Below are 16,462 nucleotides of genomic sequence, written 5' to 3'. Positions count from 1 at the left end.
TTTTTTTAATATAATTTTTTATTTTTTATAAACATATATTTTTATCCCCAGGGGTACAGGTCTGTGAATCACCAGGTTTACACACTTCACAGCACTCACCAAAACACATACCCTCCCCAAGGTCCATAATCCCACCCCCTTCTCCCAAACCCCCTCCCCCCAGCAACCCTCAGTTTGTTTTGTGAGATCAAGAGTCACTTATGGTTTGTCTCCCTCCCAATCCCATCTTCTTTCATTTATTCTTCTCCTACCCACTTAAGCCCCCATGTTGCATCACCACTTCCTCATATCAGGGAGATCATAGGATAGTTGTCTTTCTTCGCTTGACTTATTTCGCTAAGCATGATACGCTCTAGTTCCATCCATGTTGTCGGAAATGGCAAGATTACATTTCTTTTGATGGCTGCATAGTATTCCATTGTGTATATATACCACATCTTCTTGATCCATTCATCTGTTGATGGACATCTAGGTTCTTTCCATAGTTTGGCTATTGTGGACATTGCTGCTATAAACCGTCGGGTGCATGTGCCCCTTTGGATCACTACGTTTGTATCTTTAGGGTAAATACCCAGTAGTGCAATTGCTGGGTCATAGGGCAGTTCTATTTTCAACATTTTGAGGAACCTCCATGCTGTTTTCCAGAGTGGTTGCACCAGCTTGCATTCCCACCAACAGTGTAGGAGGGTTCCCCTTTCTCCGCATCCTCGCCAGCATCTGTCATTTCCTGACTTGTTGATTTTAGCCATTCTGACTGGTGTGAGGTGATATCGCATTGTGGTTTTGATTTGTATTTCCCTGATGCCGAGTGATATGGAGCACTTTTTCATGTGTCTGTTGGCCATCTGGATGTCTGCTTTGCAGAAATGTCTGTTCATGTCCTCTGCCCATTTCTTGATTGGATTATTTGTTCTTTGGGTGTTGAGTTTGCTAAGTTCTTTATAGATTCTGGACACTAGTCCTTTATCTGAAAAAAAAGATTTTTAAAAAGAAAGAGAATATAATTAGGCAGGAAAACAGAACAGAGTGTGTAGGTTGATCTGTTAGAAAACTAGATCTCAAAATTGTGGATAAAGACAAATACATATGCAAAAATAAAATTTAATGAATTGCATAGACTGTAACTCTGAAAATGAAAAATAAAATAAAAAGAACCATACATAAAGATACACTCAAAAAAAAAAGAAAAGGAAAAAAAAGAAATGTAAATAGTTAGGTAAGCAAAACAGAGCAATATGCTAGATCCTGATTGTATTTTGGTTGGTTTGTTAAATGAAGAAACTATATCTCAAAATCTTAAAGAAAGAAAACTATACATGGAATAAAATTTGAAAGATAGAACCAAAGTATAACAATGAAAATTTAAAATGGCTTTAATAGGAAAAAAAAAAGAATATGATCAGACGGTTGAAGAGCACAGAACCATACACTAGATTCTTGGTTTATTTAATCAATCGATTTATTTATTTATTTATCTATCTATCTATCTATTTATTTATTTATTTTTCAAAGAGACTTTATCCCAAAATTGTAAAGAAAGAAAACATTATTGAATCTTGGACCACTGCAAAAAGAAAATTTAATTAAAAAAATAAATTCTTCTATATATATGTACAAACACAGCCACACACCAAATGAAAGGACAGAATGTAACTGTAAAAATGAAAATTAAAAGAATGAGTTGATAAAGTAAAAAATTGATTGAATATGAAAGTGGAAAAAAATAAATTGGAAGACTAAAGAATTTGTGGGGAAGCAGCTGTGAATTCTGTATACTATTTTCTCTTAGCACTTGAGTTTGTAGTTTGTGTGATCAGCTGACTTGGTCTTAGTGGGATGTTCTTGCTGATCTTCTGGGTTAGGGGACTGTTGTGTGGATTCTCAAGTGTCTCTGTCTGGGGCGGAATTGCATACCCCTTGCCAGGAAGCCAGACTAAGTAGCTCTGGATTACTCTATGTGACTTTTGTTCCTATAGGCTTTCTCCACAGCTTTAGAAGATGAGGATGAAAATGGCAGCCTACCAATCTTTGTCTCTGGAGCAGAAATCTAGGGGCCCCACTCTTCAATGAGCCCTCAGGAAAAAGCAGTCAGTCACACCTGTCTTCCTGGTCTCACCCAGTCTCTGAGCAAGTGTTTCTATCTTAGGCACACGACCCTGATTCGAGTCTCCAAACCCTGCCAATTCCTGCAGCACACACCCGTGTCACTGTTTCAGGGGAAGAAAAGTTGGGGGAGGGGGTCTTCCCTGTAGTTCTTCTGCTTTTTAGGCCCCTGCTTAGAGAGCAGTCACCAGACGTCCTGTGGTTCAAGGTATATGGTATTCTGAGCTAAGAGCCTACTCCTGGATGCACTAATTGCAGCCAGGTTCCCTGCTCTGATGCCTGGGAGTTCTGCCACACTCAGGCACCCCTCCTCTGGTTTTTCTGTGACTCCTGGAATCCTGAGACCACACTGTCCCACGCGGGATTCTGTACCACTTTGCCATGCAAACACCTTTCAGGCAGGGACATCCCTCACTGGAGCAGACTTCTAAAAGTTTGGATTTTTTGACCCACTCCTCTGTCATTTTGCAGTAGGTATCTTATGGAGGCTCCCTCACTCCAAGGTCAGTGTTCTCATATATTGCCTTGGATTCATTTCTTCACACATCCTACTTGCAGAAAGTGGTCACTTTTCTATTTGTAGAATTGTAGCAGTTCTTTTCTTAGACCTCTGATAGATTTCACAGGTGTTTGGAATGATTTCATAGCTTTCCAACTGAATTCCTGGAGCCAGAGGAAACTAAGCTCAGCTACTCCTATGCCATCTTGATCTGTCTCTTTGCTTTGGTGTTTTTTTGTGGGGCAGGTCTACAAGCAGAGAACTATCTCAGTATTTATCTATCTCATATATTCCCAGTTTTCCTACACTGTGAAAGAATGCTTTTTCTGGATATAGAATTTTTAGTGACATTTTTTCCCCCAGTACTCAAAATATGTTATCCTATTGCCTTTTGACTTTCATATCTTTGAATGGGTTTATTAGTGAATATCGTACATGATGAGTTTCTTCTCTCTTTTTGCTTTTAAGACCATTTAAGCTGTTGAAAGGGAGATAATAGGTTGCTGTCTTAATATTGTATTTCAGACCTCCCTTCTTCATTATGTATCACCCTGGTCTTTGTAGGTTTGTGATTGTATTCCAGCATTCTGAAAAAATGATACAAGTTTTGGTAGCTTAATCATTTCATTAATATACAGATATGAAGTAAGCCCTTCTGTACTAAGGCCTTCCACTTTCTTCTTCTTCAGATACTTTTCGTCTGTTTATTCCTGTGAGTCTAATATACCTATCCTCTTTTTCTGATTTGTTTAGGCATCATAGACTTCCATTTCTGACATGTTTCTTGATAGTCTTCTACTCAGAGAATCAGTTAGTTTACATTTATTTCTATTGGCTTAATTTCCAGAGTATTTTCTCTTTATCTAGCAATACTTTTTTCTTGAGATGTTTTCTGCATATTTGCTATTCTGAGATTTTCTTATAGTGAAGTTAAATTTTCAATGGTGTTTTACCTGCTTTGTAATAATAATAAGGTAATTGTATTTTTCAGAAATTTGGTAACAGCATAATGACTAATCCTGTGAAAGATAAGACAATGGTGCAAGAACTTCTGAATTTTAAAGATAAGATTGATTTTATTATTGAAACATCTTTTCTGAAGAATGAAAAGTTTATTGTTGCCATGAAAGATGCTTTTGAAACATTTATAAATAAAAGACCTAACAAGCCAGCTGAGCTTCTAGGTATGGTTTTCAATTTTATGAATATGTATTTTATTTTTTATTTCATCTATTTTAAGTTACATTATAAGAATTCAGTTTATCTTCTAATTTATCATAACATTGCAAGATTATCAGTGATTTTAATAAACTATTTCTCTCAAGTTTAGTGTACACAAGACATTGTTCCTTTGTTTAACTAATAGAAATCCAGCACTTTAGAAACTTCTGATTCTTTAGCTTATTATAAATTTAGCATTTTTTAAAAAAAATCAGTAGATGAAACTAAAAAATTATAGATAGGCCCACTTCTTTTTCTTGTTCATATTTTTTAAAGTAAGGGAAAGGTTTCCTTACTCCCACAAAACTTAATGATTTTATATTTTAAGCTATTTCTTTTTATTGACATACTTTCTGAAAGTTGAAACAAAATACCAAATTGATATTCTTTTGTTCCTTAAAATGAATATATTTAACACTTAGTAAATCTTTAAGATTTTGGGGTTGACATATCTCAATTTTATATAATACCTTAAAATTTTTTAAAAAGATTGGGAGCAAGGGATGGAAGAAATGACTTTATTATAACATTTGGACATGGAGATTATAGAAATATTAAAGGCATTTATTTTGTCTTTTATTTTCTTTCCATTCTTCTATCCATCAATTTGTTTATCCACTTTCTGTTTTATGAAAATTGATGCATGTGGCTCAGGAGGAAAGTATTTATTTGAAGAAATGGTTTTTGTTTATAGTATATATTTGGAAATATGACATTACTTAGAAAATTATGTTTTACATTTTAGCAAAGTACGTGGATTCAAAACTCCGTGCAGGTAACAAAGAAGCTACAGATGAAGAACTTGAAGAATTATTAGATAAAGTAATAATTTTATTTAGGTTCATTAATGGTGAGTAGTTTGGTTTAAATTGGCTCTTTAAAAATTTTAAACAGGAGACCTGGGTTGCTCAGTTGGTTAATTGATTGCTTGATTGCTTTCAGCTTGGGTCACAATCCCAGGGTCCTGGGATCAAGCCTCACATAGGACTTTCTGCTCAGTGAAGTGTCGGTGTCTCCCTCTCCCCCTGCTCATACTCTCTCTCAAATAATTATATAAAATCTTTTAAAAAATAAATAAATGTTTAAAGCAACAATAACATTTGTGGAAAAATCTAAAGAAATTAATGTGCAAATCCCAATAGAAACTGAATTCAAATAATTTTTTATGGTGGTAAAAGTGATAACTTAAAAAAAATTTTTAAATTCAGTGACAGCAAGTATGTTCACAGTGTTGGACAGACATCACAATTACTTAGTTTGAAACTCTTTAGTCATAAACTTCCTACAAATTAAGCAATCACTTGTCATTTTCTTCTTGCCTTCATCTTCTGGCAACCAAAATTTGTCTGTTCCAAATAATTTTATGTACTTTGAGATATTTCATATAAATGCAATCAGGTAATGTGACCACTTGTTTTTGCTGTTATTTACATGATTCTCAGATATTATTGGTTATGTCATTTAATTGGCATCTGGTATTTTCATTTTGTATTTTCCAAGTCTGCATTGAGGTATTTTTCTTTAAATATTACAGGGAAAGATATTTTTGAAGCCTTCTACAAAAAAGATTTAGCCAAACGTCTTTTACTTGGCAAGAGTGCTTCAGTGGATGCTGAAAAATCAATGCTGTCTAAACTTAAACAAGGTATATATCTTGGCATATTTAGTGTTTATTGCAGTCATTTTGGGGTTTCATGAATCTGCATGGAAAACCATGACTTCATCTCTGTGTATCACTTTGTTTTACATATCTGTTTTCTTAGTACCTTCAGAGCTACTACTAATATGATCATTCAAATATGTGCATATATTTTGCAGCTTTCTCATCTTTGTGATCCCACAGGAGAAATATTTTAATTTTATATTTACAAATTTAGTATATTGGCTAAACTTCGTACATGTAAGCTGGGATCAGTAGCAAATAAAAAAGTTTAAAAAAGAGAGAGAGAGCAAGAGTGAGAGAAGAATGAAGGCTTTACCTACTCAGGAAATTGAAGACAGTTTCTTAGGGAAGCATAATTGCAATGAGATATGAAAATTCAGAAATTCTGATAATGAAGGCAGAGGTATAGTTCATGCTACAGTTTGAACAGCTGGGAAGTCAGAATAATCAGAGAGGACGAACATATGGCAGCTGTCCTAAAAACTGAACTAGGAAGTTAACTACAATCAGATTTTGCTTGACCTTGTAGACTTTGTCTGTGATACTGTTTTATATCCTACAAGCAGAAGAATTATTGAAGAGTTTGAAACAACATTAGAAGCTCTCATTAATTTCTTTCTCTTCTTTCAACCTTTTTTTTTTTTTTAAAGATTTTATTTATTTATCAGAGAGAGAGAGGGAGAAAGCGAGCACAGGCAGACAGAATGACAGGCAGAGGCAGAGGGAGAAGCAGGCTCCCTGCCGAGCAAAGAGCCTGATGTGGGACTCGATCCCAGGACTCGGGGATCATGACCTGAGCTGAAGGCAGCTGCCCAACCAACTGAGCCACCCAGGCGTCCCAACCTTTTTTTTTTAATTCTAGTGAAGTAACATGAAGTAATACATTTTTCAAGAGTAGAATTTATTGACTCATCACTTATATACAGCACTAAGTGATCATCACAGGAAGTGCTCTCCTTATTTCCCAACACCCATTTAACACATCCTCATACCCATGTCCCCTCTGGAAACCATCAGTTTTCTAGAGTTAAAACTCCGTTTAATGATTTGTCTCTCTTTTCCCTTATGTTCATCTCTTTTGTTTCTTAAATTCCACAATTCCATTAGCTATTTTTGGTAATGTGACTGTAAACATCAGGTTGTATATAACCCTTTTGAATCTGTGTTTTTATATCAATTTTGGGGAAACTCCATACTGTTGAGCAATTCTGGGGAAACTCTATACTGTTTTCCAGAGTGGCTGCACCAGTTTGCATTCCCACCAAGACTGTAAGATGGTTCCCCTTTCTCCACATACTCACCAATATGTTATTTCCAATGTTGTTAATTTTTGACAATATGAAAAGTGTGAGGTGGTATCTCATTGTAGTTTTGATTTCTCTTTCCCTGATTTCTCTTTACCCGTGTCGGTTAGCTATCTGTAAGACTTCTTTGGAAAATTGTCTGTTCAGATCTTCTGCTCATTTCTTAACTGGATTATCAGGTGTTTTTGGTTGTTGAGTTTTATAAGTTCTTTATGGATTTTGAATACTAACCATTTGTAAGATATGGCATTTTAAAATATCATCTCCCATTCTGTAGATTGTCTTTTAGATTTGTTTCCTTTGCTGTGCAGAAGCTTTTTATATTGATGAAGTCCAGAAAGTTCATTTTTGCTTCTGCTTTCCTTGGCTCTGGTGATGTCTCTGGTAAGAAATTAAGTTGATGTTGAAGAGGATGCTGCCTGCATTCTCCTCTAGGATTTTGATGGATTCCTGTCTCACACTGAGGTCTCTCATATATTTTGAGTTTATCATCATGTATGGTATAAGAGAATGGTTGAGTTTCATTCTTCTGCATGTGGATTTCCAGTTTCCCCAAGACCATTTGTTGAAGAGACTGTCTTTTTTCATTGAATATTCTTCCCTGCTTTGTTGAAGACTAGTTGACCAGATCTCTGTGGGTCCACTCTGGGTTTTCTATTCTGTTCCATGAGCTTATCTCTGTGTATGGTGTAAGAAAGTGACACAGTGTACTCTGGACACTGTGGCTGTCCAATATTCCCAACACAATTTGTTGAATGTATATTTTTTCCATTGGATATTCTTTCTTGCTTTGTTGAAGATTAGTTGATCAGATTTTTGTGGGTCCATTTTGGTTTGTTTCTTCTGTTCCATTGCTCCATGTGTTTGTTTTGTGCCAGTACCATATCGTCTTGATGATCATGGCTTTGTGATAGACCTTGAAGTCTGGAGTAATGATCCCTCCAGTTTTGACTTTCCTTTTCTGTGTTATATTGGTTATTTGGGATATTTTGTGGTTCCACTCATGTTTTAGGATAGTTGGTTCTAGCTCTGTGAAAAAAAAAAAAAAAGCAAAACATTGTTGTTACTTTGATAGGGATTGCTTTGAATGTGTAGATGGCTTTGGGTAGGATAGACATATTAACGGTGTTCTTCCAGTCCATGAACATAGAATGCTTTTCTGTGTCTTCTGTCCTCAGTTTCTTTCATCAGTGTTCTGTAGTGTTTGGAGAGCAGACCTTTTACCTCTTTAGTTTTGTTTCTAGGTATCTTCTTTTTGGTGCAGTTGTAAATGGCATTGATTCCTTGATTTCTCTGCTGCTTCATTTTTTCTGTATAGAAATAAAACAGATTTCTGTATGTTGATATTGTACCCTGAGACTTTATTGAATTTATGTATCAGTTCTACCAACATTTGGGTGGAGTCTTTTGGGATTTCTAAATAGAGCATCATGTGGTCTGAGAAGAGCAAAAATTTAACTTAATTCCTTGCTGATTTGGATGCCTTTTATTTCTTTTTGTTGTCTGATTTCTGTGTCTAGAACTTCTAGCACTGTTTTAAATAACAGTGGTCAGAGTGGACATACTTGTCATGTTCCTAACTATGAAGAAAAAGCTATCAGTTTTTCCCCATTGAGGATGGTCTTAGCTGTGGATCGTTCATTTTGGGCTGTATGTGCTGAGGTGTGCTCCCACTAAACCTAATTTTTGAGGGTTTTTATAACCAAGAAGTTCTTTATGTTTGTGATTAATTGATTTGCATATTTGGCTGCTTCCATGTTGGGTGCATAAATATTTGCAATTGTTAGATCTTGATGGATAGAACCCTTAATTAAGATGTGGTACCATTCCTCAGATCTTGTCACTGTGTGTTTTAAAATTTAGTTTGATAATAGGATGGCTACTTAAGCTTTCTTTTGACATCCATTAGCATTATAGGTGTTTCTCCATCCTCTAGCTCTCAATCTTCAGATATCTTTAGGTCTAAAATGATTCTCTTGTAGGGAGCAAACTTTTTTTTATTAATTCATTCTTATATCTCATGTCTCTTGATTGGAATATTTAGACCACTTACATTTGGAAAAATTATTGAGTAAATATGAGTTTAGTACTGTTGTATTATCCATGGAGTTGGTATTGTGGTAGTGTTCTCTGGTCCTTTCTAGTCTGTTGCTTTTGTTTGCTGTCTTTTTGTTTGTTTTTGTTTTTGCCACTCAGAGTCCCCTGTCAATTTCCTGCAGTGCTTGTTTAGTGGTCACGAACTCCTTTATTTATTTATTATTATTTATTTGTTTTGGTGTGATGAACTTTTAATCTCTCTTTCTATTCTGAATGAGAGCCTTGCTGGAAAAGGTCGCATATCTTTCTTTCTTTTTTTTTTTATTTTTATAAATTAATTAATTTATTTTCAGCAAAACAGTATTCATTATTTTTTCACCACACCCAGTGCGCCAGGCTATCCGTGCCCTCTATAATACCCACCACCCAGTAACCCAACCTCCCTCCCCCACCCCCGCCACTTCAAACCCCTCAGATTGTTTTTCGGAGTCCTTAACCTCTCATGGTTCACCCCCCCTTCCAATTTCTCCCCATCCATTCTCCTCTCTAACACCCCTTTTCCTCCATGCTATTTGTTATGCTCCACAAATAAGTGAGACCATATGATAATTAACTCTCTCTGCTTGACTTATTTCATTCAGCATAATCTCTTCCAGTCCTGTCCATGTTGCTGCCAAAGTTGGCTATTCGTCCTTTCTGATGGAAGCATAATACTCCATAGTGTATATGGACCACATGTCCCTTATCCATTCGTCCATTGAAGGACATCTTGGTTCTTTCCACAATTTGGCGACCGTGGCCATTGCTGCTATAAACATTGGGGTACAGGTGGCCCTTCTTTTCACAACATCTGTATCTTTGTGGTAAATACCCAGTAGTGCCATTGCAGGGTCATAGGGAAGTTCTATTTTTAATTTCTTGAGGAATCTCCACATTGTTCTCCAAAGAGGCTGTACCAACTTGCATTCCCACCAACAGTGTAAGAGGGTTCCCCTTTCTCCACATCCTCTCCAACACATGTTGTTTCCTGTTTTGTTAATTTTGGCCATTCTAACTGGTGTAAGGTGATATCTCAATGTGGTTTTAATTTGAATCTCCCTGAGGGCTAATGATGATGAACATTTTTTCATGTGTCTGATAGCCTTTTGTATGTCTTCATTGGAGAAGTGTCTGTTCATATCTTCTTCCCATTTTTTGATATGTTTGGCTGTTTCGTGTGTGTTGAGTTTGAGTTCATTATAGATCCTGGAAATCAACCTTTTGTCTGTACTGTCATTTGCAAATATCTTCTCCCATTCCATGGGTTGCCTCTTTATTTTCTTGACAGTTTCCTTTGCTGTGCAGAAGCTTTTGATTTTGATGAAGTCCCAAAAGTTCATCTTCGCTTTGTTTCCTTTGCCTTTGGAAACATATCTTGAAAGAAGTTGCTGTGGCTGATATCGAAGAGTTTACTGCCTATGTTCTCCTCTAGGATTCTGATGGATTCCTGGCTGACATTGAGGTCTTTTATCCATTTTGAGTTGATCTTTGTGTATGGTGTAAGAGAATGGTCGAGTTTCATTCTTCTACATATAGCTGTCCAGTTTTCCCAGCACCATTTATTGAAGAGACTGTCTTTTTTCCACTGTATATTTTTTCCTGTTTTGTCGAAGATTAATTGCCCATAGAGTTGAGGGTCCATATCTGGGCGCTCTACTCTGTTCCACTGGTCTGTGTGTTTGTTTTTATGCCAGTACTATGCTGTCTTGGTGATCACAGCTTTGTAATAAAGCTTGAAATCAGGTAACGTGATGTCCCCAGCTTTATTTTTGCTTTCAACCTTTCCTTAGTGATTCGGGGTCTCTTCTGATTCCATACAAATTTTTGGATTATTTGCTCCAGCTCTTTGAAGAATACCGGTGGAATTTTGATTGGAATGGCATTAAAAGTATTTATTGCTCTAGGCAGTATCGACATTATAACAATGTTTATTATTCCGATCCAAGAGCATGGAATGGTCTTCCATCTTTTTGTATCTTCTTCAATTTCTTTCATGAGTGTTCTGTAGTTCCTCAGTACAGATCCTTTACTTCTTTTGTTAGGTTTATTCCCAGGTTTCTTAGGATTCTTGGTGCTATAGTAAATGGAATTGATTCTCTAATTTCCCTTTCTGTATTTTAATTGTTAGTGTATAAGAAAGCCACTGATTTCTGCACATTGACTTTGTATCCTGCCACATTACTGAATTGCTGTATGAGTTCTAGTAGTTTGGGGGTGGAGTCTTTTGGGTTTTCCATATAAAGAATCGTGTCATCTGTGAAGAGAGAGAGTTCGACTTCTTCCTTACCTATTTGGATACATTTATTTCTCTTTGTTGTCTGATTGCTGTTGCTAGGACTTCTAATACTATGTTGAACAAGAGTGGTAAAAGTGGGCATCCTTGTCTTGTTCCTGATCTCAATGGGAATGCTGCAAGCTTTTTCCCATTGAGGATGATATATGCTGTGGGTCTTTCATAGATAGATTTGATGAGGTTCCCTCTATCCCTACACTTTGAAGCATTTTAATCAGGAAGGGATGCTGGATTTTGTCAAATGCTTTTTCTACATCGATTGAGAGGACCATGTGGTTCTTCTCTCTTCTCATATTAATTTGTTGTATCACATTGATTGATTTGCAAATGTTGAACCATCCTTGTAGCCCCGGGATGAATCCCACCTGATCATGGTGGATAATCTTTTTAATTTGCTGTTGGATCCTGTTGGCTAGGATCTTGTTGAGAATCTTAGCATCCATATTCATCAGTAATATTGGTCTGCAATTCTCCTTTTTGCTAGGGTCTTTGCCTGGTTTGGGGATCAGGGTAATGCTGGCTTCATAGAAAGAGTCTGGAAGTTTTCCTTCTGCTTCAGTTTTTTGAAACAGCTTCAGGAGAATAGGTGTTATTTCTTCTTTGAAAGTTTGGTAGAATTCCCCAGGGAATCCATCAGGTCCTGGGCTCTTGTTTTTTGGGAGGTTTTTTTGTTTGTTTGTTTGTTTATATAATTTTTTATTTTTTATAAACATATATTTTTATCCCCAGGGGTACAGGTCTGTGAATCACCACGTTTACACACTTCACAGCACTCACCAAAGCACATACCCTCCCCAATGTCCATAATCCCACCCCCTTCTCCCAAACCCCCTCCCCCAGCAACCCTCAGTTTGTTTTGTGAGATTAAGAGTCACTTATGGTTTGTCTCCCTCCCAATGCCATCTTGTTTCATTGATTCTTCTTCTACCCACTTAAGCCCCCATGTTGCATCACCACTTCCTCATATCAGGGAGATCTTTCTCTGCTTGACTTACTTCGCTAAGCTCGATATGTTCTAGTTCCATCCATGTTGTCACAAATGGCAAGACTGATATCTAATAACGAGATTGAAGCTGTGATCAAAAACCTCCCCCACCAAAGAAAAAAAAAAGAAATGAAATTTTGGGAGTTTTTTTTTTATCACTGCTTCAGTCTCTTTATTAGGTATCAGTCTGTTCAGGTTGTGGATTTCTTCCTGGTTCAATTTTGGTAGTTTATATTTTTCTGGGAATGCATCCATTTCATGGTTGCATATCTTTCATCTTCAGCATGTTCTGTATATCTTGCTGCTTTCTTCTGATCTGTCTGGTTTTGGTGGACCAATCTGCTGTGTATCTGATTTGTCTTTCCTTATTGGTTAGGACTTCTTTTTCCTTTTGCTTTCAGGATTATCTCTGTAGTTTGCAAAGTTTACTGTGAAAAGTGGTGTTGGCCATCTTTGTTGAATTTGAAGGGAATTCTCTGTGCTTTCTGGATTTGGATGTCTCTTTCCTTCCCCAGATTATGAATGTTTTCAGCAACAAATTGATTAAATTAACCTGTTGTCTTCACTTTTCTCTCTTTTCTTTCTTCTGGGACTCCTATGATATGAGTGTTTTTGTTACGTAGTTCCTGAGTTCATAAGTGTACATTAGTGGCCCAATACTTCTCTTTCCCTCTTCTTTTCATCTTCATGATTTCCCATAATTATTATTCTGTGTCACTGATTCATTCTTTTTCTTCATCAATATCCTTTATTGTGGTAACCAGTCATTTTTTGAAAAATTTTACAGCATTTTTTATTTAACTCTGACTAGTTTTTTTAGTGTTTGATCTCTGTAATAAGGGATTCTCTCATGTCTTCTATGATTTTCTCAAGTCCAGCTAGTATCCTTATATTTTAAATTCTGGTTCAGTCATGGTGTATATATCTGTTTTGTTTAGATCCCTGGCCATTGTCTCTTCCTGTTCTTTCTTTTAGAGTGAATTCTTTTATCTTGTCATTTTGTGCAGATCACTCTGTGTGTGTGTGTTTTAGGGAAGCTTGTTATATTCCTCCTCCTGAGAGTAATAGTAATGAGTTAGTATTGATGGTAATAAGAATTCATTAATAATTAATTAATGGTAGTATATTAGGAAGAGTCCTATAACTATCTTGGACCTGGTGCTTTAGGAAGTGTTTCATAGTGTACATTCTGCTCATATGTATTGGCTGCTTTCCTCAGGTCAGTCCTCTGCAGAGTTTCTCTTCACTACAATATGGAGTGTTTGGACCTTGTGCAGCATCAAGTGGCAGTTTTAAGTAGGTGTGTTTTGTTCTGGTTGCTAAAAGAAGATAGATCTCATTTCCCCTAGAGCTGCAGCTTTGTAGCACTCTATGATCAGCAGTCTTGGTGCTTGTGAGGAGTTTGTGTTTGTCTTCTGGTGGTGGGGCCTTCTGTGTTTGTTCTCATATGCACAACCGTAGGAATGATGCACCTGCAGAGCACAAAGTGGTTGGGCCTTGGTGTAAGTGCAGGCTTCAGCCTGCACTGGTGGCATGTGTTTCTCAGTGAAGGAAGTCAGTGTTGTTGGGTGGGGGTACAATGGTGTCTCTGCACTCTCTCATCTCTGGAGCAGACAGTTCCTATCTCCCAATCCCCAGGAAGCCCTTACAGAAGAGCAAACAGTATCTGCTCTTGTGGCCCAGATTTTTATCAGGTCCCTGCCTTCACCTTGTGCCAAGCTATATATGCCTGCCAACCAGCACTTTTCTTCCTGTGTTTTATCTCTGGTGTGTGCCTGTGTTTCAGAACTCCAAATTTTATGGACCTGGCACAGTGTGGACCTGCAATGGCCCTTTGGAGTGTGGGAGGATCATGGCATACTGTAGCTTAGTGTAATTTTATTCCAGGAAAGTAGCCTCAGGACCTGAGATTGGTTCAGTTTGTGATAAATATCAAAAAGCCAGTCCCAGAGAATTACAGACCAATATCTCCAATGAAATTAAAGGAAAAGTTCTCAGTAAGCTACTAGCTAATCAGATGCATGAGTACAGGAAATGGACTATTTACCACAACCATGTGGTATTTATTCTTGGGCTATAAGGGTGGCTCAACAGCTACAAAACAATCATTAAGATATACACATTAATGAAAGGAACAGCAAGAACCATATGATCCTCTCAATAGATGCAGAATACACATTTGACAAAATAGATCATCCTTGATAAAAACCTTCAACAGCACTGGGATAGAGGGAACATACCTCAATGTATCATAAAGATCATATACAAAATACCCATCTTCAGTGGGGTACACCAAAGAGCGTTTCTTCTAAGGAAAAGGACAGGAACAAGACAGGGAGGTCTCCTCTCACTGCTGTTCAACAAATACTGGAAGTCCTGGCCTCAGCAATCAGACACAACACTAAATAAAAGGCACCCACATGGCAAAGAAGTCGTGAAACTGTCAAACTTTCTTGGCAAGAAGGTGGAAGATTTCACTTGGTCCCCTAAAGTTTAGCTGGATATCTACCAAACCATTCTGAACACCTACAAAATCAGCCTGAGATGTAAGAATATTTATCTGTATCTCTACAAGTAGAAAATACCGTGTGTCCAAAGGTAGGAAAGGCAGATTCATAATCTGTGGGGAGATATTGGAAGACAGAAGGGGAAGGGAAACTCCAGAAGCTGGCACACGACAAGTGATACAACAGTGGAACACAAAAGCATCCTACACTGGAGACCAGGCCAAAAAAAAAAAAAAAAAAAAAAAAAAAAAAAAAAAATTGAAGAGCGGCAACAGAGAGGAAAGGGCTTTAAAGCAGCACCTAGATAGGACCCAGGAGCTGTGGGTGCACACACAAGCCCTCTGCCACTAATGACTTTAAAGCAAGAAGACAGGGACAAGCCTACACAGCTAGGATGACCTCTCAGAGAGTCCAGAGGGTGCACACTTTGGGAGACTGCAGTTTTCAGTGGCACAGACAGAAGCTGAGACTGTGTGTCCTGCAGAGTTTAGTGAAGAGAGCACACTGATTTATCTGCTTTGGGACAGAAATTTGGGTGTGGCTATTTTTGCTTTGACCCTCAGAAAAGGGGCCTAACGCTCAAAAGGCCAGTTTCTACTGAGCCCATTCTTCCTCCTGCCAGAGGGGCAAGACAACTCCACTGAAGCAGGGTTGCCTGAGAAACAGCATGGCAGGCCCCTCCCCCACAAGAAAGGCCTGAAGAACAAGAGGATGACAACTTTGGGACCCCATAAGACTGTAAAATTACAACACCAGGGGAAAATAGTATAATGAGCTCTAGGCATTGGCTCACTGCTTATTTTTCAGATACAGCTTTCTTTTTATTCTTTCTCTTGTGCTTCTTCTCTGTTTTTTTCTTTTACATTTTTCTCATTTCAACTATATGTTTAATATATCAACTTATATGTCACAATAGATTTTTTAAATTTATGCTTTTTCAGACCTTTATTATTTTTTTTCGAGATACATGCTTCATTGTAGTCAATCTTCTCTTTTCAACAAGTTTTACTTTTCCTGTAATTTTGGGAAGTAGTGTCCTCTAACAGGCAGACCTAAATATACCCAGGGACAATTGAAACACCCAACTTTGTCCACACTGAGGGATTATAACCCTCCTTCCCCTCACTCCCATTGAATTTCTAAATTTTTAAAAATTCTTATTTTTATAGTGTTTTAATTTTTTTATTTTTAATTTTATAAGTTTTTCCCTATATTTCATTTTGGCTTAGTTTTTGTTTGTTTGTTTTGTTTTGGTTTGGTTTTTTGTGATGTCTTCTGACCCAGATTTTCCTAGTGTGCATCTTGCTTGGGTTTTGGTTGGTATTTTGGATTCTGTACATCCCCTCAACCAACAACAGAATGATTAGGAGGAGGAACTCCAACAAGGAAAGATCCACAGACAGTGTCCTCTGCCAAGGATTAAATGGATATGGATATAAGCAAGATGTCAGAGATAGACTTCAGGGTAGCAAGTATGAAGTTCATAGCTAGGCTTGAGAAGAGCATTAGCAACAATTTAGGATCTCTAAGAGCAGAAATGAGATCTAATCAGGCCGAACTTTGAAAATGTTATGAATCAGATGCGGTTTAAACTGGACACTCTTAGCAGCCAGGGTAAATGTGGCAGAAGAACGAATTAGAAAGCTAGAAGATAAGCTTATAAAAAGGAAAGAAGCTGAGGAGGAAGGAGATGGCAGCTAGCAGCACACGAGAACAGACTTAGATCAGTGATTCCATGAAACATTCAAGTGCCAGAATTATTGTGATCTCTGAGGACATGGAGAGAGGGAGAGGACTAGAAGGTATATTTG

General features: G+C 37.3%; 1 protein-coding gene across 1 annotated transcript in view; it reads left to right on the top strand.

Annotated features, from left to right (window-relative positions):
- Positions 1-16,462, top strand: part of LOC123389925 (cullin-4B-like) — a 140,063-nt gene that overhangs the window by 47,100 nt on the left and 76,501 nt on the right. Inside the window, exons 12-14 of the mRNA XM_045072828.1 lie at positions 3,594-3,786; positions 4,569-4,673; positions 5,358-5,468. Of these exons, the coding sequence (XP_044928763.1) occupies positions 3,594-3,786; positions 4,569-4,673; positions 5,358-5,468 (409 nt within the window). The remainder of the gene's footprint in view (positions 1-3,593; positions 3,787-4,568; positions 4,674-5,357; positions 5,469-16,462) is intronic.

This window comes from Mustela putorius, unplaced genomic scaffold, assembly GCF_011764305.1.
Source record: "Mustela putorius furo isolate JIRA1106 unplaced genomic scaffold, ASM1176430v1.1 tig00004197_pilon_pilon_pilon, whole genome shotgun sequence".
NCBI lineage: Eukaryota > Metazoa > Chordata > Mammalia > Carnivora > Mustelidae > Mustela > Mustela putorius.
Note: the sequence above shows the minus strand (reverse complement) of the source record. Positions and strands in the feature narration are given on the sequence as shown.